The 21,245-nt window shown below is 40.3% G+C and overlaps 1 protein-coding gene across 2 annotated transcripts in view; it reads right to left on the bottom strand.

Annotated features, from left to right (window-relative positions):
* The window catches only part of atrn (attractin), a 139,973-nt gene that overhangs the window by 102,295 nt on the left and 16,433 nt on the right, over positions 1-21,245 (bottom strand). For both annotated transcript variants that reach the window (XM_042387964.1, XM_042387965.1), the window contains exons 3-11: positions 18,310-18,423; positions 17,751-17,879; positions 16,795-16,991; positions 13,742-13,910; positions 11,837-11,927; positions 9,563-9,812; positions 8,762-8,945; positions 7,629-7,783; positions 3,398-3,482 (exon numbers count right to left, since the gene is read on the bottom strand). In XM_042387964.1, coding sequence (XP_042243898.1) covers positions 3,398-3,482; positions 7,629-7,783; positions 8,762-8,945; positions 9,563-9,812; positions 11,837-11,927; positions 13,742-13,910; positions 16,795-16,991; positions 17,751-17,879; positions 18,310-18,423 — 1,374 coding nt within the window. The remainder of the gene's footprint in view (positions 1-3,397; positions 3,483-7,628; positions 7,784-8,761; positions 8,946-9,562; positions 9,813-11,836; positions 11,928-13,741; positions 13,911-16,794; positions 16,992-17,750; positions 17,880-18,309; positions 18,424-21,245) is intronic.

Below are 21,245 nucleotides of genomic sequence, written 5' to 3'. Positions count from 1 at the left end.
ACAGACCCCCCTGCTGTGCCTTTGTCTGTGTTTGGATGCTGGGTCCAGGGCATTTCTGAGCATCTTTCTCCCCTGGCCTCTGTTCAGCTGCTGGGATAAGTGTGTGTGTGTGTCTGTGTGTGTGTGTGTGTGGGTGCTGGTGGCAGAGGCAGCTGGGAATGGTGGATAGATAATTTGCACCAGTCAAAAGTCCCCTCAGATCATAGAGGGCATACTTCAAACTACTCATTCTGGACATCCTGCTGAGTGCACGGATTAGGAGGCAGAAGAGGAGGAGGAGGAGGAGGAGGAGGAGGAGGGAGCACTTTCTTTCTTATTTGAAAGATGTGAGTCATTGCGGAGAAGAAGAGGACAGACAAAACAGTGAATGGGTGTAATAAAAAGTTCACTCAAATTAAAAAACATTCTCTCACTCAGTTTAATTTGTTATCTTTGATCCAAGGCGACATTTGACTTACTAAAAGTTTTTAAAAGTAACTTCTCTTTTCAGAATATAAAAAGATTGGTACTCTGGATGACCTCACTGTCTTCATGTTCATTTGGTAGGAAGTAGGTCCAATAAAAAAAAATAAAAAAAAAGGCTTAGGAAGAACATGACCATGAAGAGTCAATGAGTAAATGGACAGAAATAAATAACCTGATGTTTTGTTTGAGGATCTGAGGTTTAGTGCAGGTACATATGAGCACAAAACCTCACAAGGAATGCTGCAGTGCTTTTGAAGAAAAAAGTAAAACCTTAAAATCACCACTAAAAATCATCTGGAAGCCGATGAAAAGAGGCGAAAATGGATCTTTCATCATGTCTCCTACTTCTTTGACTTATTCAGGAATGAATAAGTGAACTTCTCCTCCGTATCTTCCTGCAACGTCAATGTTTCCCATTCAAACATTTTAAACTCAAACCTGACCTCGGAGGCTCTACCTTTTTCATGTCATCATCTTAAATCTTTAGAGGAACTTCTCAGAGTGAATTTTTACAGACTCTTGTTGTTGTGACCCATTTCCTCTGGACTACTTTCCCCCCCCCATCCTATTATGCATTTTATCATTTTGCTTTTAAGCCTTACTGAGGACTGGTCAAATAAAGCTTAATATTACTGCTGAAAAATTCCGTCTTTCAGTACGATCCTGTCGCAGCAAACGTGCAGCCCGTACATTAAATTCAAAATGTGAACCACCAAGCAAAAAAAACATCTGTTGTATTTGGTGATTGAAGTGAATCTGACTTTGATTAACAGATGAATGAATGCATGAACAAACTCTTAATTGCTTCTGAGGAACAGGAGCCATCAGTGAGGATTGACTCAAACAGGGCTGGTGATTCATGTTAATATTTGATGCGTTCTCTACAACAGGATGTATAATTTAATATGGATCGCAGTGTCTTGCTCTGCTGGCGTTGCAGATAATACTTACAGATGAGTCATCCCTTCTGGTTGCTACACCATCCCCATCAAAATCTATTCATATCGCACACTAATAAGATGTCATGTGTGAACGCACAAAGGATTCTTTTCCAAGGTAACATGGTTTAGGTTTTCTTTTTTTTTTTTTTTTTGCAGTTATGCAGTCAGTCAGTTGTCCTTGGTTGTCACTGTTTGCCTTTTTCCCATGATGCCACAGCCTACAACATACATATATATATATATATATATATTTTTTTTTTTTTTTCAGCACAGCATGTGAATCTGCTCTGAATTAAAATACTGGAAAACTATCACCATATCATTTTTCCCATATTTCTTGTGTGAATAAAGAAGAATGGAGAATTACAAATAATCTATCTGATCTAATATTTGGTTTTATGATGTAATAACCTGAGACTGCTCTCACATTGGACATTTTTAACCATTTAATTTACAAAGTCCACTGTGAGTGGAAGAGTTAGATATAAAATGATGAGGGGAATAAAGCAAGTTTGAGTCAATATCACAATATCTGCATCGAAATAGGATCATAAATCAGGATTGTAATTTAAGATCTTCAGCTGCATATCCGAGTCACATTTTCAGCTGTGTGAAAAAAAAAAAAAACGAGATTAAAGTGACAACGACCTCTAGTACATTTTGATCCCACAAAAGCAACATGTCAATTTTGAGAATGTCCTTCGATCTGAATGTCTTCAGTCAATATCTGGAATGATGCTCGACTCATCTGCCAGCAAAAGGTTTCAATTCATGCCTACAAGACCTCAAGACCTGACCTTCATACCTTGAGACCTGAGCTTTTCTTCCTGCGATGCATTTTCAATCTTTTTTTTTCCTACCAAATGGTGGATTTCTCAGTTAGCGTAATACATTTTCCCCCCTTTTCCACTCCGATAGCGCCTGAGTGTGTGCCGTTTGCAGATTCTTCCTACAATCATGTTCCAAGTGTAGAGAGATGTGATTATGAATAAAAGAACCCGGAATGGAGTCAAGAAAACTGTAATTTCCCATTAGAAAAGCTGAAAACTCCCATAATGTAAAACATGCATGAAAAAAAGAAAAATCACATCCAAGCATATAAACATCGGATGCAGATACTGTTCATGTTTGCTTGCTATGACATATTACATTACTACTATACATGCCTTTAAACGCCACAAGTGCATAATTAAACATGTGTGGGCCCCGGTGAAAATGGGACCCGTCAGCCTGGTTTACATGCGTTCAAGAAATGATGTTACTGAAAGAAATCAGGTCAATGCAGGAAGAGAACATGTTTACATGCACTGCAGTAACCTGCTCGGTGGAAATACGCATTTACATACAGATAGCCTGTAAGCAGATTCCTCCCCTACTTACTTCCTATCTATTTTAACCAAATATGACATGTCTTAGTGTATTTATGATATACAGATTGAAGCGTTACGTGTTCATACGGTGTTGAGTGAACTGTGGTCATGGGTGTAGATTCAGAAAGTTTCTGAGTCTCTTCTGGAGATCATTTGGTTGAAAATGTTGTTCCTGTTTCACCTCCGACTCCATCAAGCATCATTGATGGCATCTTACAGAGTAAACAAGGTTTCTTTGCCTGATTACAAAATATAGGTTACTGATGTTACTTAATGTCAGCACCATGCTATACCTGTTTCTATAGTCTATAAACTAGCACTTTCACTCTTTTTTGTACTTGGCACCAACCTTTGAGTACCACATTAGGTTTAGTCTGAGTTTTATGAGTGTGATTTCATGTAAAGATTAAGTTTATCTCCAAATTTTTATCTGAGGTTTGATTCATTATTTTGTTATGTAATTTTCATCTTATTTTGCTTTCACTTCAGTTAGTATTTTAGCAACTTTTTTCTCCATATTTCATCTTTTTTTAATTTTTTTTTTTTTTTTGCTTTAAAGCCTCTCAGTGAAAGCACTTTGCTAACTCAGCTCTTACTGTTAAGTACTGCATAAATGATCACCTGTCACTGAAGACTGCAGAGTGCCCAAAGCGGTTGACATCATGGTAAAGGTCCGGTCGAGGTAGCACCGTCCACTCATCGCATGCTAGAATGAAAAGAAGACACAGAGGTCAAGATTGTTGAACTGTTCACACATGTTAAATCATACATGTCTTCAGCAGTGTGCAAATTCCGCTGACATGCCATGGGTGGTTAGTGAGACCTTTAACAGCTCGTATCCTTGTGTCAATCAATGTCTCAGTCCGCAAAGTGCCCTTGACCTTGACACTGAGTGCCTGACTGCTACAGGATCAACAATCATGGACATATATGTCATCAGGTATGTGTTTGTCTAACGGAATAAAGAAATAAATTAATAAAATTATTAACAGTGACTAAGGACAGTGGCTAAATGGTTAATGCTGCTAAATTAACAGAAAGTAATGTGGGTTCAAACTTCTCTTTTTGGATTCATTTTACAGTTTATTAACAGACAGACAGAATATATGGAGAGAGGAATAGGCAGGTGACATGGAGCAAAGGCAAAATCAGGTGTAACGGGGACACTCAACTGAATTAGGAGGCATTCATTCAGTTGTTTTGATCTTGTGATAGACTAGCAACCCGGTCAGGGTCTTTCTGATTTGGTGATTTGCAGGTTGAACAATGGCTAGACATCTGGGTTAAACAAAGGCTTCATTTGGTGGAAAAGTTAAAAGTGTTTAGACCAGTGGTTCCCAAACTTTTTGGTTTATGATCCCTTAAAATGAAGCAAGGTCTATTCTACGGCCTTAATATGGACAGACATTGTAAGGACTTCAACCAAAGAGAGATTTTTCCTTCTCAAGTATTTTAAGAGGCCCCAAAGAGGTCAAAGTATCCAGTATTTCACACAAAAAAGGAAAAAATTAGAGAAAAGCTGGAAAAGTAAACATAATGTTGTATTGTAATTGCAGTAAAAACGTAGTACAGTATGTTTGTCTTACTATTCCCATGAATCATCTTGTGACCCTTCATATTCATCTTCTGAGGCCTTTCAGGGGTCTGGACTCCCAGGTTGGGAACCACAGGTTTAGATGTCAAGGTTAGATATAACAGCATATTCAATTACTGTATTTCAGTGTGAAGCTGCATGTAACTACAGTTATACGTATGCAGCCTAGATGTCAAAAAAACATTTCAACCAAATTTAGCACACTTATAACCCAGATGTTGAGATGTCTTAACCTCCAAAACATCAAATCAATCCTTACTGGATAAGCAAGTGAATACGGTGATGGATTCCATTAGGTTTGTTTTTAAATGAAGCTCATCTATCATAAATCCATAAAAACAAAATAAAAAAAACAACAACAAACAACAACCAAAAGACCCTGAGCCTGAAAGTCAAAGCTGCAGGAGCAGAGAACAGTGACTGCAGTACATCACCCCCAGTCAGTACAATGCAGTGCAAGTCATCATGGTTTCCCAGAGGGGAGAGTGACATCTGTGAGAGCTACACATTCAAAGGTCAACAGTGCCCTCTGGTGTCCCAAGCCTGTACTGCAGACGGTGCGGCGTGGTGCACTGGCCCTTCAGAGTGGAGATTTATTACGACACCATCTACCAATGTCAGGACAGCGGACGGCCCTTAAATTCTACACTCTAATTGAGTTCAGCTTGTTAAGGAGGGGCAATTAGTCCTCCGCACAGCCCATCTCGGCTGTAATTACCAGACAATTACAGAGCTGCTGCTGCTGACACCGACCCTGCAGCTGACTGGTGGGAGGGTGGCGGGAGGGAGGGGGTGGGGGGGGGGGGGGGGGGGGTGGCGGTGTTGAAAATAGTTGGCTTGTCTTTTCTGTCCAATTACAAAATCATACAGAGGATGAGGAGTGGCAGGGAGGTCACAACTGAGGGAGAAAAAAAAAAGTTTTTAATTTCTAAAGTTCAACTCAAACGCAAACTCTCCAGGGAAATCATGAAAACAATTTGTTTCCTGTGGTGACCAATGTGAGATGAGTTACTCTCATTATGCCAATCAAGGGCATGTGGTAACATAAATGTATAAATGGGACAGTATGCTAAGAATGAAATGAATGTGGTGCCTCTACATGTGCTGCTTCACCGTCATATGTTCTTCCAACACTCAATGAGCCGAAAAGGGGACGATTGTCGGGGATGTTTCAGTGCAAACATGCAATTCTCATGAACAAAAGCCCCGTTGCACAAGGAGGGGGGGGGGGGGGGGGGGGGGGGGGGGTGCTCGTGCCCCTGAGACTGTAATTTCGCTGCCTGTCAATCATCTTTGTAATGACACAGAAAAACAGAATGTCCTGGGGCCATCTCGGGCCTACAGGGAATTCTCCCTCCCATCCAGACAGACTGAAGCCTCCCATTAATGAGCATCTTATGACAGCACTGCGGAAAGAGGCCGACTCAATTTACAACAATGTTTGCAGGCAGCTAACAAAGTGAAGTTGCCAGTATGGTTTCTGACAAAGCTGTGCTAACTTCTATTAGGACTATCAGAGGAACTTTGATTGGGATTATAATTAGAAGGAGGAAAAAGTATGTTACGATCGACAACAATTAAGTTCTGATCTTAACAAATAAATTAAGGCAGAACATGTATTTGCTATCCAGGGAAAGTTTGTGAGTTCAACACCCTTCTTTGTACAGACGCATATGGGGAAGTTGCTTTGTTCCACTCTCTCCTTCTGTTGATGGCCGCTAAGCAGCTCTGCTTGACAATCTGACAGTTACGTATCTTAATTAGGAAACTTAGTAATAAAAAGGAGGAGAGTACAAGAATAAACATTAGAGAATTGAGATTATCTCCCTAAAGCTGCCAGATTGAATCTCTGATTGACACTTACATTAGAAGGGCTTTGTTCACATTGTATTTACCTTCACCTAGAAATCTTCAAGGAGTCACGGTGGCTCAAGGGGATGTTCTACGAAATCTGATCTGTCAATTTTCCAAAAGACCTGACTTTCCGTTATGGTGCTTATATAAAACGCACACATTTGACACAATAATAAAAAGATTCTGGGATGTCATTCACATGTCCTCACTATATTAGTTGCTCACAGCAACATTTGTTTTGAGTAGGATAAGCTCTAGAGATATTTGGGATGGATTTCTGTTGGGCTTCCGTTGGTCCAGTTGGGTGTACTGAGCAGCACAGCCTTTAGGGAACGCTCAAAGAGGCTTTTAAAGGTTTGTTTGTTATGTCTGTGAATCAGACAGACTACTAAATATGAGGGCTACCAACATACATGAGAAAAGTGTGTGGACACCTGAGTATTACACCATTAATATACTCCATGATCAAAGATTTTGTAACCTGGCTGCAGGGATTTGCTCCCATTCAGCCACAAGAGCATACGTGAGGACCAAAACTGATGTTGCAATGAAGCAACTAAGTGGTTGACCAGACTTTGAATTTTGCCATGTCATGTTTAAACAGTAAGGGCCTTCCCTAAACTATTGCCACAAAGATGGAGGGGCATTATTCTATATCATTGCATATTGGAACTAAGCAGTCCATCCCAAAGCATGAAAAGGCGCCACACCAGAAGTACACACAAAAGTTTGTGGACAGGTGTGTCCTCTCAGTCATCCAGGTGATACAATGTCTGGACAACACTGAATCCAAATCACCGGAGTCAATTTTTTTGTTCTAAGACTGAAGAAGCCTTTCAGATGAACAGCAAAATGTCTTCCATCAACACTTAAGTCCAGTTATTCAACTTTCTCAAGACAACAAGGGATACCAGCCCCACTAGCACTAAACAAGATTGATATGCACATAAATAATTACCGTGAAAAACAAAAGTAAGTAACTCCCAACAGGTTCTTTAAATGCAACACCCATCTTCACCTCCTCTATCCAGTAAACTCATGTGAATGAATTCTAAATGGAGATCTTATGAATATGAGGTGAAAGTGTGAACATGCAAAACTACGGCACTGCTAGAAATCTTAGCACATTTATTAGGAGTTTTATGTATGAAAAGGGGCTGTGGTTTACTGTTTGTGTACGCCAAGTGCAACACTTGACCTTCTGTTGCTCCAGTGGAGCTGCTCAGTGTCCAACAACAAAACACTGCGGTTGTACTGAGCAGCTCCCAGGTGTGAATCTGCACGACTGAATGAATGCAAAGCAGCACAGTGCAGAGAAAAAGTCCTGCATGCTCAGCGGAATAACTCTGAGTAAAGCTGGGGAGGCAGACTGTATGACCTGCGGCTGTTGTGCATGTCACTGACCCAGACTGTAGGCTAGGAAGTCGGCAGAGAAGCACTTGGCACCGTGGCTCATGGATGTATCATTGTGTGTGTTTCCTCCAAACACCAGCATCGTTCCGCTCACTATCACCGCCGTGTGGAGGTATCGGAAGAAGCCACTGTCTCTCAGAACGGTCCTGCAAAAACACATAGTGATGGCTGTTATATATCACGGATGTATCGTTGATGCATGTGCATGAGGTTTTGGTAAATACAACAACACTAAATTTCTTCCTTCACTTGTATTTGCACACTTCTTTGCAGAAAAAGTTTTCACTACAGTGAAAAATGTGCAAAATTCTTATAGTGCAAAGAGCTAAACTGACTTGTTAAATCTGCACCTTTAATTGCAAAATGCTGGACTTGCATACAAATACAAAACATTAATTCACATGCTCAGTGCAGAGGATATAGACACCTCATATGGTCGGTTAAATAATTACCAGTTGAAGTTTCAATGCTTTTTACTAAACATACAATTCTCCTTATTAGAACATTATTACTCAAGTATGTCCATAGTATATTTATAGTAGTATAGTATATTAATTTATTTTTTTTGTATATTTACAGTCATACAGCATGTCCAATAAATAAAATGACTTATTTATTTTTTAAGTTCACAAAAGTCGTTTTGTATAAATGCAATTTTTTTCTCATTGTATAACTTGTATAACTAATTAAATTATGTTATCAGACAATAACTAACTCTGATCAAAACATTTTAAAATAAAACAATGATTTAGTGAACAAAACACAGTGAGAAAAGATAAGTAATGTTGTGATGTGATGTTGTAAAATTTGACCCAAAGCAATTGTAAAATTGTGTAGAAAAACCAAAAATAAGTTATGATACACATCAGGGGTTCCTAAGCTTTCTCATTTGAGACTTTCTAATACAAACTGTAATATGTACGACTGTAAGCAGTTCAATCAAAGTGATTTTCCATCTCAGGTTATTTAATTTTAGAGGCCTGAAGAGGTAAAACTTTTCCACATTTCTACAGAATACTACACTTTTCAATTACACTATAAATTATTCCTGTAGCATGTGTCAGTATGAGCTACACTTACTACACTGTTGCCAGTATAAATATTCATCAAACAGAAAAGCTCACCATTTCCTCTTGTCCACGTCGAACTTGTACAGATCTCCAGCCAGGCCGTACTTGTTGGCGCTGAAGGCCTTGTAGCCTCCGTGGATGTAGATGGCTCTGGTGCCGGGGTCGAAAACACTGCTGTGGCCGTAGCCGCCCTGAACCAGCGCACCGTCTGTAGACACCATGCTCCACGTGTTCTTGACTGGAGGATCACACAAAGATGTTTGACTGAGCAACAGAGAACCAACTACAAGTTATCACGACTTATCAAAACATCACTAAGAAAGTGAGGGGAACACTTGTGGCTTTTCAGTGCAGTCCCAGCTGTGATGTGATGTGAAAGTTAACCCAATAAACCCAATAAAATCTTTGTATTATTGTTCTTAAATGCATTACAAGTACAAAGGGAGGACCAGACTGGGCATCCGAATTTTTTGGGTCGTCATTTGGGTAATGACAATCAACAAATCACTTTAATTTGTGAGCAAATAGAAAACACATTCCTGACCATCGGCCACAGTGGCAGGTTATTTCATCCAATTTTCTCAGACAGATTGGCTTTTAGAACAGAGCGAGACCTCTAAATGAAGTCTGGTTGTCTGTTAACGAGTTTGGTAGATTGGATGAACACACTACACAAATCCAGAACACGTTAGCTTTTTTTTTTGTTCGGTGGCCAGTGTTAATTTCCTGTTGTTATAAACTGATATATTAGGCATTAACACCCAGGCAAACGTATTAGTAACAGCAAGGGAGCAGCTTACGGGTTGACACCTTGCTCAAAGACATTAGGACCTGCTGACAGCACCTAAAACTTACCGATGTTGTACTCCTGGACTGTGCTGATGTAACCGTACAGAGGACAGTGTCCGAACAGAACTAGCATGATAGGACTGTCTCCCTCCTGGACGGGAGGCACAATGTGGGCCGAATGTCCCACCACAGCGTACTGTTCTTTGGCCCGGGGGCTCAGGAGGACCCAGGTCTGGTTCTGGATGTGGAAAACCCACAGCTGGCTGGACACATTTCCAGTGGAGTCTATCTTTCCTCCGTACATATAGATCTTTCCCTAGAGCGAACCAACAGAGACAGGGGTGGAAAATGAGTTCATAAATATGTACTGTAAATATTGAGAAAATAAAAATATCTTGTAACGTTTACAGCCTGTCAACTTTAAATTAAAAAGTTCTTGTTGCACATTATCCTGAGTCTTTGGTCCATAAAATGTTTTTACACTGACCTCAACTTCTTCTCTTCCAATACTGATCCCAATACCAGTGCCCTCTTTTTCTACATTTACAGTCTGTGTAGCTCACTGTGCGGCACTCAGTGGGAACATTTTTATGTAACGTAACATGGGGCCAGAGATTGCTGCGGCGCCGCTGTGACTGACTGAATGAATGTAACTGATAATAGAAACAGTGAATTTTATAATGATGTTGTTGGAGAATCAATCAATCCCTTTACTTGTCCCCAAAGGACAATTTGTTACGCATGAGTGAAACAAAGACAGAAAAAAAAAGACACAAAGCACATAAACACATTTTATACATACAAAAAGCTGAGAAGTTAAGCCAGTGTTAAAATAAGCTAAATTATGAATAAAAATAAACAATAATTAAATATGTAGGATCCTGAACGGATATAAAAATCTGCATTTAACCTGGATCGGTCTCGTCTGGCCTATACTCAGTCCGCTTAATAAGGTCAGTATTGGCACCGACCGAGACCTCACAGATCAGATCAATGGATCCCTACTAAAACATGTTATAATGGATTAGAACTAAATTCAAGCAAACGTTGTTATGACTCACTGTAATCTTCTAAAGAGTAGTAAGCAAACTAATTTTAAAAAGGATGCGTAACATAAAAGACAGACAGATAACACGGAGAGGATGCAAAATAGTAATTTTTCCATTAAACTGATTAATCTTGGTTAAATTTACATGATGACAGCCACTTGACAAAAGAAAGGAAACAGGTATACTGGTATATATATCTAGTGGTAATCTAGTAATGAAACTTAAACACAGCAAAATATCACCGGGGATTCTTCAAGGAATATCTAAAAACCTGAAGTATGAATAACCTTTCAACTGTCCTTGAGTTTAAAAAACACCAGTTTATTGGTGTTGCCTGGAAACCTCTTTTCAACAAAGCAATTTTTCTCTTCTGAAAGGGCTGCAGACAGTCTGGAGGTCACACAGCATCAAGTGATAACAAGAATTTGGCATTTTATTTTCCTTTATTTCATGCACTTGTATGTGTGTATGATGTGTGTGCAAGAAATCGTCAGTAATGTCAGATAGAGAAACACATTTTTTAATAAATTTGGTCAGTTTTCTTATGAGAAAATGCCTTTATGTAACACTATTAATCAAAAATAGTTGTCCATATACATTACAATCTACAGTATTTCAACTCAAAACCCCTCTCGTATCATATCATCTCAATAAAAAGAGCCACAGAGTGAAGTCACAGAAATCAGCTGGTCTTCACAAACAGTTATTTTTTTTTAACTGTTCCTTTTCAGCGGAGGCAGAGCTGTATTAGCACCCTCGTCAGGTTTTCATAAGCCGAGCGAGGGAACGTGTGCTTGAAAGTCTGAACCGGTACATCATCCGCGGTCGCGAGCCCCGCATTGGCTTACGAGACGCATTCGTACACCGTGATGCAATTTGCGCATAACAAACACGCTGCGGCTCAAAACTGGGGTTCTCTCAAACCACAGAGCAGCAGACAGACTGTGTCTTCCTCTGAATCCTCCGTTTCCTAATTTATTATTCCATCAGCGACTCCTAACACAGTCTTTCTGGCTGAGAAAGAAACTGCTTTGCCACTTCACTGCAGCATATCAAAACCCAGAGATTTATATATTAGTTCCAGACAACAACCAGACACTACAGAAAGCATAAATAAAAAGGATGGGGATTTTATACATCATCCATTTAATTTAGTTGTCATCTGTTACGTTCTCATCTTTTGAAGTCATGTTCATATTACACTGAGTCAGCAGAAACAATAGATGTATAAAAAAATGCACCATAAATAAATAGAGTATGTCATTTATCTTTTCTGCATCTCTCTACGTACCTCGTGCAAAGCCAGTGAGTGGCCGTATCTTGGTGTGACAGTGTTGACAGAGGGGTCAAGGGTCAGCCACGTCTTGTTGCTGAGGTTATACCTACAGAAACGGAGAGAGAGGGGAAAGAAACGAATGTGGTGACCATGAAAGAACAGCGTTAAGAAACTCCTCAGGGATGATTTTTTACATGTCAGTGTAAATTAACAGTGAAACCAGGATTCCTTTGATCACTTGACTGGCGAGCTTTCGTCTACCTTTCTGCATATCTAAACACGTTACATAAATATGTCGATGTAGGACACTTTCTGATGGAATGTGACAAGATATGGTAAATATAGAGCCTGTGGGGAACAATGTAAGAAACGGAAGCTTCTGACTCATAATTCTGGGTGTACGTGGTGCTTAATCCTTTTTCTTTACTTCTATTTAAGTCGACAAGATGAAGGGGACACATCTTTTTGTTACGCACTCGCATACACAGTGTTGGGCAGCTCCTCGAACCTTAAAAACAGTTGACGAGGCGTCAAATGTGGCTTGAATCATGGATTGAGTGCTCTGAATTCACATGTGAGGTACTAAACTAAAATTAAAACTTAAGCTGAACATCCGAATCGTCTTTTAAACAGCAGGGGGAAGTACTCTATTTGGACAAAACTTTTGCATCTCTTGCTCATTTTTGATAATGGTGCATTGATAACAGCAGCTGAATTAAGGGAGTATGATTGTGGTGTGTTTAGCTTATTAACACTGTGCCACATGATACCTTGGTTCTTTTTGCTCATATGTGACCTGGGCGAGTGCAGTTTTAATGTTTTTAAATTGGTGATACTTGAAGCCAACAAGTGTGTTTCCCCTCCTAAACTTTATTTAAAAACTGCACTTATAAAACGTCACCCTGGCCAGTGTATTTTGTGTCATTTCATGTTGTATTCTGATCGGTTTGTTTGTAGCAGTGGGTTGAGCAGCAGTCACACTGAGACCGACACTGTCAAAATTTTGCCTCAGGCTGTCTTTGGTTGCCAAAGGTCGTTCAGTGCCACAGTGAGCTCTGGGAGAACAGTTTTGGATTGACGAAAGATTTCACCATGTTTCTCTCACAAATGTCAACTTTGGTCTTGGACATTCTTTAAAAGGGGCCTTTAAACAGGACTCCCCAACCAAGCAGTCTAATGATCTCTAACATCTGTACCCTCTGCAAACGTACCTAACAACTTGTCTATTATAAAAATGTGGGGGAAAAAAAATGTCAAGTGTTTTCATTGTGTTTCTGACCTTTAGGTTTAGTTGTATGGACTTTGTTTCACAAACTGTAGAAAAAAATAGCTCCTAACATACCTATAATGCCATAAGTCCATCAGTAACTAACTAAACAGTTACAGTGAGGAGGGGAATTATGCTTTTGTCCAACACAACTCTACAAAGGTAACGAACATAAGAAGTGGTGTGGTTGCCTCTGAGGAGTTAAAAAAATAAAAAAAGGGCCTTGATCTGTCTGCAACCCCATAAAAACCAAAACATGAGCCGAAGGAATAAGTGTGATCTTCCTGGGTGGAGTTCAGGATGAGGAGCATCATCCTACCCTGTAATTTTATGGTTTTAATTACATCCTTCAATCTGTGCCTGACACACAACTATCTGTACACAACTATGTTCGTCTTCTTGTTGATTTTCAAACAGACCTGTGGCTTGTTCCTGACAGCACTGACAGCACTGACAGCCAAGCATTACTTTAACACTTGGTATAACAGGCACACGAGTTAAAATATTGAAATGTTTGCAAGAGACAGTGTGTTTCACAAGCATAGTCGCTTAGCAACAGCAGGACTCATGTCTCACAGCTCTCTTGGATGAGAGCAGCAGCCAAAATGCCTAAAATCCACGTGTAGGGGCTCAGCAGGGGGGAGAATACTTACGCTTTAACTATGTGATAGTCAGAGGCGTTGAAAACATAGCCTCCGATGACCCACATGATGCCTTGGTCCACCACGGCCTTGTGGGAAGCCCTGGCCAGCCCGGCCTCCGTGTATTCCTCCCGGCTCCAGAAGGAGGAGTTGGCCGGCACCGAGACGGAGCAGTCTGGACCTGAGGAGGGAAGAGGGAAGGAACCCACAGAGTCAGCCCTTCTCAGGAGACTAAATGATACAGTTAGCTTAGTAAATTTATGTTTTGCACACACATATATAGTACCAGTTAAATGTTTGGACACATTTTCAAATTCCAGGGAATGGAAAAATGTGTCTGAACTTTTAAACAAGCTCTGACCTTTCAGATAAACATAAACTGCCTTAATGCTAAGAAGATACTAACAAATTGAATCAGCATTACAGCAGAAAACACTAGCTTGTGAAAAAGTTCCTGCATTAACACAGGATTAAACTTTCACAACCTTCATTACTTCACTTTGATGTCTTGCAGAAAGTACAAACGATTGAGGCCATCTGCTCTCCATGAATTGACTGTGAAGGTGAAAACTATAATCCATTATTGATTTCATCTCTTGAATTATGAAGGCATGGTCTGAATGAAAGGGTACAGAGGTTAAAGAGGTATTTTTTGAAGTCTTTTGATAACCGAGCCTGATTATGAAGGTGTGGAGTAATTTAGAATTAGAAAGTTTTTAAAAAACACAAGTTAATCAGCTGTGTAGCGAAAAATGAAACGAGTTGTGGAGGCTTTATTTAATGTTTGATGACACTGGAATAATTCTCCAGAACGGCCTTTCCTCTGTTACTGGTCGAGAACAATAACACCAACATAAACCGGAATCACTTCTGAATGAAGGGAAAAGATGTTTGGAAAACAACTGCCAAGTCAGAAATAGAAAAGTAGGCCACGTCCTCGCAGAATGTCACAGGTTGTTTGGGGGGTTTGTTGATCTTGCTCATCTTCAGTCTATCCATCCTACTTGATGAAACACTCTGATAAAAAAAAAAACTGCCCGGAATAAAACATTTACCAACCGATTAGTGCTATCAAATCATCTTACAGGAGAAACAGGATGTTAACCACTGTGGGGGGGGTGGTTGGGGGAGAGGGGGGGTTCCTTATTGATCATTATCAACACAATGCACAAGTGGCCACGTGACAGGAAAGGAAGTGTTTTGATTCACTGCGACAATCAAGGTCACTTTGCCAGTTTTCCTTGTGGTTGTGCTCCACGACTGGAAAAAAAAAAAAAATTCCCTGATGGCTAATATTCTTCAATCCGACTGCACTATCTCCGAGCAAACAAAATTACCCCAGCACCTTGGTGGCATTTCCATGAATAAAAACAAACGTGGCCTCAGCCTCCCTTAAAGACGCAATTTGTTGAAGGCTGCACATCTGTGAAAGAGAGATTAAATGCAAGGCTGGCTTGACTAAACAGGCATCTGTCTCTGCTTTTGCACTGGTTAGTGTAGAAAATGTGTTCATTTGGAAGCTGGCAAGCACAGAGTACACCGAGTGTGTTATTCCTCAGTTAAAAACACCATGACAGGGTAATAAAGGCTAAAGAAAACGCCATCCTGTTTTTCAACTCCCTCAGCTTTGGTAATTAGATCGTGAGCACACTGAGCTGCTGATATAACTGCAGTTAAATTAAGCCGTTGTCTCTGCTTGTGCAGATCGGTGCAGTGGAGCAGTTTAAGAACTGATAGAGCGAGATAAGAGATACAGACAGTTAGAACTTCCATATGGTCTGATTCAAAAAAAAGGGATACAGCACAGAGTCGGGTCATCATCAAATAAAGACTGAATATTCATGACTCGACCGAAAAGATGGGGAAGCTGATCTTGCAAAAAAAAAAAAAAAGTCCATTTGAAGTCCGTCCGGCCTGCCCCCCCCCCGTAACATCCGTCAGCAGATGGATCTTCAGCAGCGGGAGCCTCGATAATAGTGGTGGAGGCTTAAAAAAAAAAAGTGAGGAGCCACTGGGTTGAATCACCAGATAAACGACGGCAAAATCTGGCCGGATAAAATCCGTAACGCTCCCTTTACTAAACCTCCAACTGCCTCATTACAGCCGCTTAGTCAGTACCCAGCTGCACTGTATATTTACTGGGAATGTTTGGTTTGGTTTAACTTGTGTACTCAGAATTGACAGGAAAATGAGAGTGGCCTGATCGCAAGAACATTGTCGGAAACTGGGATAAAAATCAGGAGATGTGGGGCAACTTGTAGCCCAGACGAGACAGATACTACGCATACCGTATGACCAAACTGTTCCTGGCAGGGACCGGGACCTCTGAGGGACCTTTGCTGCCATGTCATGTTTATTCCTACTATCAATATAAAAATAAAAGCCTAATTCCCCCGCCAAAAAGAAAATCTGGTTATGGTATTAGTATCTAAAAAGTGAAACATGAGACATCTAAGAAATAAAAGCCAGCTGAAATTAAAGCAAATAACATTAATAACATTAATATTAGCAAATAACAATTGTGATGAGCAAAACTTATTTATATATAGATAGACAGAAAGATAGACAGAGAGAGAGAGAGTGTGTATAGGATAGTATCGGATATATCAGCTCTTTTACAGTTGTGAATTTTAAAATGACTTTATCAGAGGGGCCTCTTAAGAATGCTCCACCCGTGCATGAATGCCCTTTAAAAGCCTGAATAGAGGTGTCTCCAGTCAGGCCACACGGGGGCGTGATATATCCCATATTATGTGTTTTAACGATTGAACCGACTGAAAAGGGAACTGTATTAATAATTTTGTCTGGCAAACCTGAATCTTGGCAGCGACCTTTATGATTTAGACACCCCTGGGAGGATAGCCACAATTCATTCTGCATAGAGAACGTAGACCAGTAGAAAGCTTATTTTAGTCCCGCAGAAAGGGGTTTGGCATGTGTAGACTCGCTGAGGCCAACTTGATGACATTGTGGTTATTCAAATAAGCGCAGTGTATGAGACAATGAGGTCACATCACTGGCAGCCAAAAGCGGTGCTGCTGCTGCCGCTGCAGTTGCCAACCCACCTTGCCACCCGGCGTTGCAAACACAAGTCTTGCCCTGGCAACGACCTCGCTCAGGGTAGCCACAGTCAGCCATGCAGTAGGGAACATCACAGGCTTCCCCCTTCCAGTTGGCTTCACACTCACAGTATACCGAACCAGTGGAGTTCCCCACACGACACTCGCCACGACTGGAGCAGTTGTTAGGACATGTATTCACCCTGGAAGGGAGGGAGGGAGGAAAGAGGAGGTAACAGTCAGAGAAAAACTAGGATGATAGGAAAACTAGGATTCAAATCCTGCCTGAAATACAGACCCTGAATAAAACATCAGGAACATCTTCTAACGATTTAATGATTGACGCCTTTGTGCCACGGCTGTAACCGGTGCAGAGGCATAAAAAAAACAACCACCACAGACTGCAGCAAATGGACGGAAGCAGCCCGATATGATCCTCTTGTTAAAATGCTGTCAACCATTCATGTCAATGCAGGGGCTGAATCATGCAGAGAGTGATAGGTTTGTATGCATCATCATGGCCAGGAGGGGTGTGAAGTGGATCCTTCACCTAAATAAATCTCTCAACAGCCACTAAAAACAGTAAATGATTGGTGCTGAGGTTCTTATCTCAGGACTCAGTATCACACTATTTGTCATTTAGCAGATACTTTTATCCAGTGACTGACACTATCACGGGTGTATGTGTGGAACCTGAGAGATGCAAACCCCGAGGCCTGGCGGTACTACACGCTCAGCTGTGGGATTATGAGCTATTTGATACATGTAATCTGTCATCCCAACCAAAATTTCAAAAATCAGAAAAGGTCAAATAATATCTCAAAGTCTTACGGAAGATTATTTGATTATATTTTAGAAATTAATAACCAACATGCAATTTAAAACAAAACATTACTTCCATATTTCTGGAGATAATCTATAATAAAATGCACAGATCAGATTTTATGAACAGTATCTCTCACCTGTAGGAAATGTTGAATCCGGTCAGATTGTAGGCGGCGTCGCTGAAGAAGTGCAGCAGGGCGTAGCCGGAGTGAGACACCACCTCAGGAACGGTCTCATTCCCGTAACGTTCAGGAACAATAAGACCGCTGGAATGAAGAGACGAAACGCACTGAAACTTAACATGTTATTATCATTTACGCATATTTTACTCCTTGACTGAAATGTCTTTAAAGGTAGTAGTAATAGTATAGTATAGTATAGTAGTAGTAAGGCAGCAATTATGTTATAATTTAATAGTTTAACAACGGTTTGTAAACGCTTCTCTTCATCCAGTTTCCCAGAATATCCACTACCACCCTAAACCACTTAAAGGTGATATTTAAAGTCATATGACGATGTTTTAGAGACTTTTCTGCCTTGACAAGAAGTTAATTCTAAGGGAAAGCATCGTACCTCAAAACCAACATTTTGGATTACAATATATGTGAGATTGGAGAAAAAAACCCAAAACACACAGGCTGCATGTACTCAGACCTACACCCAAAAAACCTTCAGTCAAACTGGCAGCAGATATACCTGAAGGCAGCCAGAAGGGGGGCGTAAATGGAGTCTCCGTCATACACGTAGAGGTGGTCCCAGCTGCACTCGGTGGCAAAGTGGTTGAATCGTAATCGGAGGACGGTGTTAGGCCTGTAAAACACACACACACACACACACACACACACACACACACACACACACACACACACACACACAGAGGAAGACCATGAGAACATCTGTCTGGACTGGTTATCACTTCAAAACTAGAACCAAACACAACAAACAGCGATAATTAAAAGTCCTCCTGTGTTATCTCAACATCAGAGCATCAACAAATACCTCCATCAGTCATTTGGCAGCCTCGTGTATTGATACACAGACAGAACTTGTGAGAGAGTTGACTGCTCGCAAGTCAGTGCAAGAAGCCTACTTTTGTTGCTTTGACAACTCCTACCATACATCTGGCACTGCTGTACTTTTTTTTTTTTTTTTTTTTAAAAAAAGCTCCGGGCACATAAGCTTTTCAAATTGCAAAAGCAAATTTTATGAGAATATCTGGCAATGTTAGCTACCTTCCAGGAAAAGTTTAATTTCACCATTTTCCACAAATGTGTGTGGAATCCTGACAAACTCTTCGAGCACATTCTTTAAAGCGATACGTAGAGTGTGTGGGCACCATCCTGACGTAAGATTTCTGGATGTGGAAATTTTCAAAGTTAAAAAGGGACTTTCCTGCCTAGAATTCACTCTTTAAAATCCCCCTCTAGTCATAAATCTGCTTCTTCTTCTCGTTCCTTCTCCTGGAAATTTGATCTGCACTGTTAAGAATGACGTATGTGCAAAGTTTCACTGTTATAATCTGCTGAAACTGGAAAGTTTCTGATATGTGCCCAGATTAAATGTGAGTTTAAGACATGTACCTATGAACTTGAGTTGCGACATCTCGACAATTCTTACATGCCGCCAGTGCACATATACAACGACAATGGACATGTAAGAAGGGTTTTAAACCTTTTTTTTTGTGGAAAACCAAATCAGACACAAATTTTTAGTCAAAGCATTGTATTTTTTGTCATCAAACATGTCTGGCGGGGATCTTTAAGATCACTTGACAACTTAGCAACACCAGTTTTTAGCTAATACTTCTAATAAAACAAAATATTCCTGATCTTCACTCATGTCTGTTCTCACTTGAGCTGTCCACTGGTTGTGAAAGTTACTGTTTCACCAGTTTAGGTTCCCCCGACTGCAAAAATGCAACACCCAGTGAAAGTGGGTAATGCATTTTGCAATCAGCTATTTATTTCAGCTACATGAGCAGAATAAATGGAATTTAAACATTAAAAGGTGGATAATTAACAGGCTGATATGGTAGAAACAGTTTCCGCCTTCAACAAGAATTTACTAGCATTTGCCTGCAGGCAGTTACCCACCCTGGAACTATATATGCATGAAATCAATAAATGGTCAAGGAAAGCTAATAGAAAAGTAATACTGTAATATTACCCTTAATTATCTTTTAATACAGTTTTATACTCTTTTATAATATATTAACTCCTATGCAATCTGTCTGTCAGATATAAAGTCTGTACCACAAAGTAAAAAGCTGTTAAATCCAAAAATAACGTTGTATTGCATCATATATCCTTTTCCGTCTTCTGCTGTGCAAAATAAATAAACTAACTGTCTGTGGTTTGTGTAATAAAAAGACAGCCAACAGCAAAACAGGAAACTTAAGCTCGTTTAATCAGTTTTTTTGATTGAAGACATTCATGGGATTCTTAAAATTGTCTCAGCTCTAAATTTGGTTAACGTCGCAAAATGAAATCATTCAAAAAGGAGGGAAGAAAAACAAAGACCCATTTAGCGTATCTATGATGAGGGCACAAGATGTACAGGAAATGTTATGAATAGTCACATTTTTCTGCTCAAAATTTTATTTATTCGAGTGAAGTGGTGACTCACTCCCCCTCCCCGAGCAGACAAATAAGCTGAGGAATGGCAGCAGCCCCAAGGTTTGATTAGAAAAGACGACTTGTGACTGGTAAAAAAAAAAAAAAAAAAGAATCAAAAGTGATAACTGACTGGGGAGATCTGACAAAGAAATGTCCTTTTTTTACTTCAGCAATTACCGCCAAGGTCCCCTTGGGCCTGGCAGCGAGGCACATAGCACAGCCATTTTTTACAAATTATTTTACTGCTTTTCAGCGGGCCAAGTCACTTCAGGCAATTGCAGACAGACTCAACACATTTAGCTGCAGAGGAAGCAGTTTAGACATTAAAAAGGGAATGTGTGTCCGACGCCTTTTAAAAGTATCCTTGTCTTTTTGATGCATAGAGCGCAAGACGTGTCGCTGCATTAACCTCCTGTTAAGAACAGGCGGAGGTCTCAAGATGGCATATGAATGCATATGAATGGGCCATTAGTATGTAATAAAAATGTTAGACCGCTGCGTGGCCGGGTGATTAGAGAGACCGTCTAAGAACAGGAAGGTCAGAAGTTCAAAACCTCGCCACGACTGCACGTCCTGTCGAAGACGGTGCGAGCGCGATCTCCTGATCCCCCCCCCGATCAGGCCGCTAACGGTTAATCCTCCTGAATCAGACTGTTGGCTAAAAGCCTAAAATGTAAATGTAATCAAACGGTTTATGGTTCAGAGGAGTTGGCAGCCAAAAAAAATTAAGAATCATTGCTCCAAATCGATACTCTGAGGTGCGGTTATGCTGACTAAAACAAGAGGAGTAGTATTGGATTTCTCACAGTTACTTTGCCGTTCATTTTCATCCATCATCCTGTAGATAGCGTGAAATCCGAATGCTGAATGGATCTCAGTGAAGGACTGCAGCGTATGAAAATATGTGTATAAAAGAATCAAAATGAGCATCCTAAAAATACTGAGCTGCAGCCTCAGTTTTGGGAATCCATCGTTCTGCCTGTTTCTTGGTTTTAGGGATTATTCTGTAGACTTTTT

Source organism: Thunnus maccoyii, chromosome 16, assembly GCF_910596095.1.
Source record: "Thunnus maccoyii chromosome 16, fThuMac1.1, whole genome shotgun sequence".
In the NCBI taxonomy this organism is placed as follows: Eukaryota; Metazoa; Chordata; class Actinopteri; order Scombriformes; family Scombridae; genus Thunnus; species Thunnus maccoyii.
The sequence above is the reverse complement of the archived record's forward strand: the minus strand, read 5'-3'. Positions and strand labels throughout refer to the sequence as shown.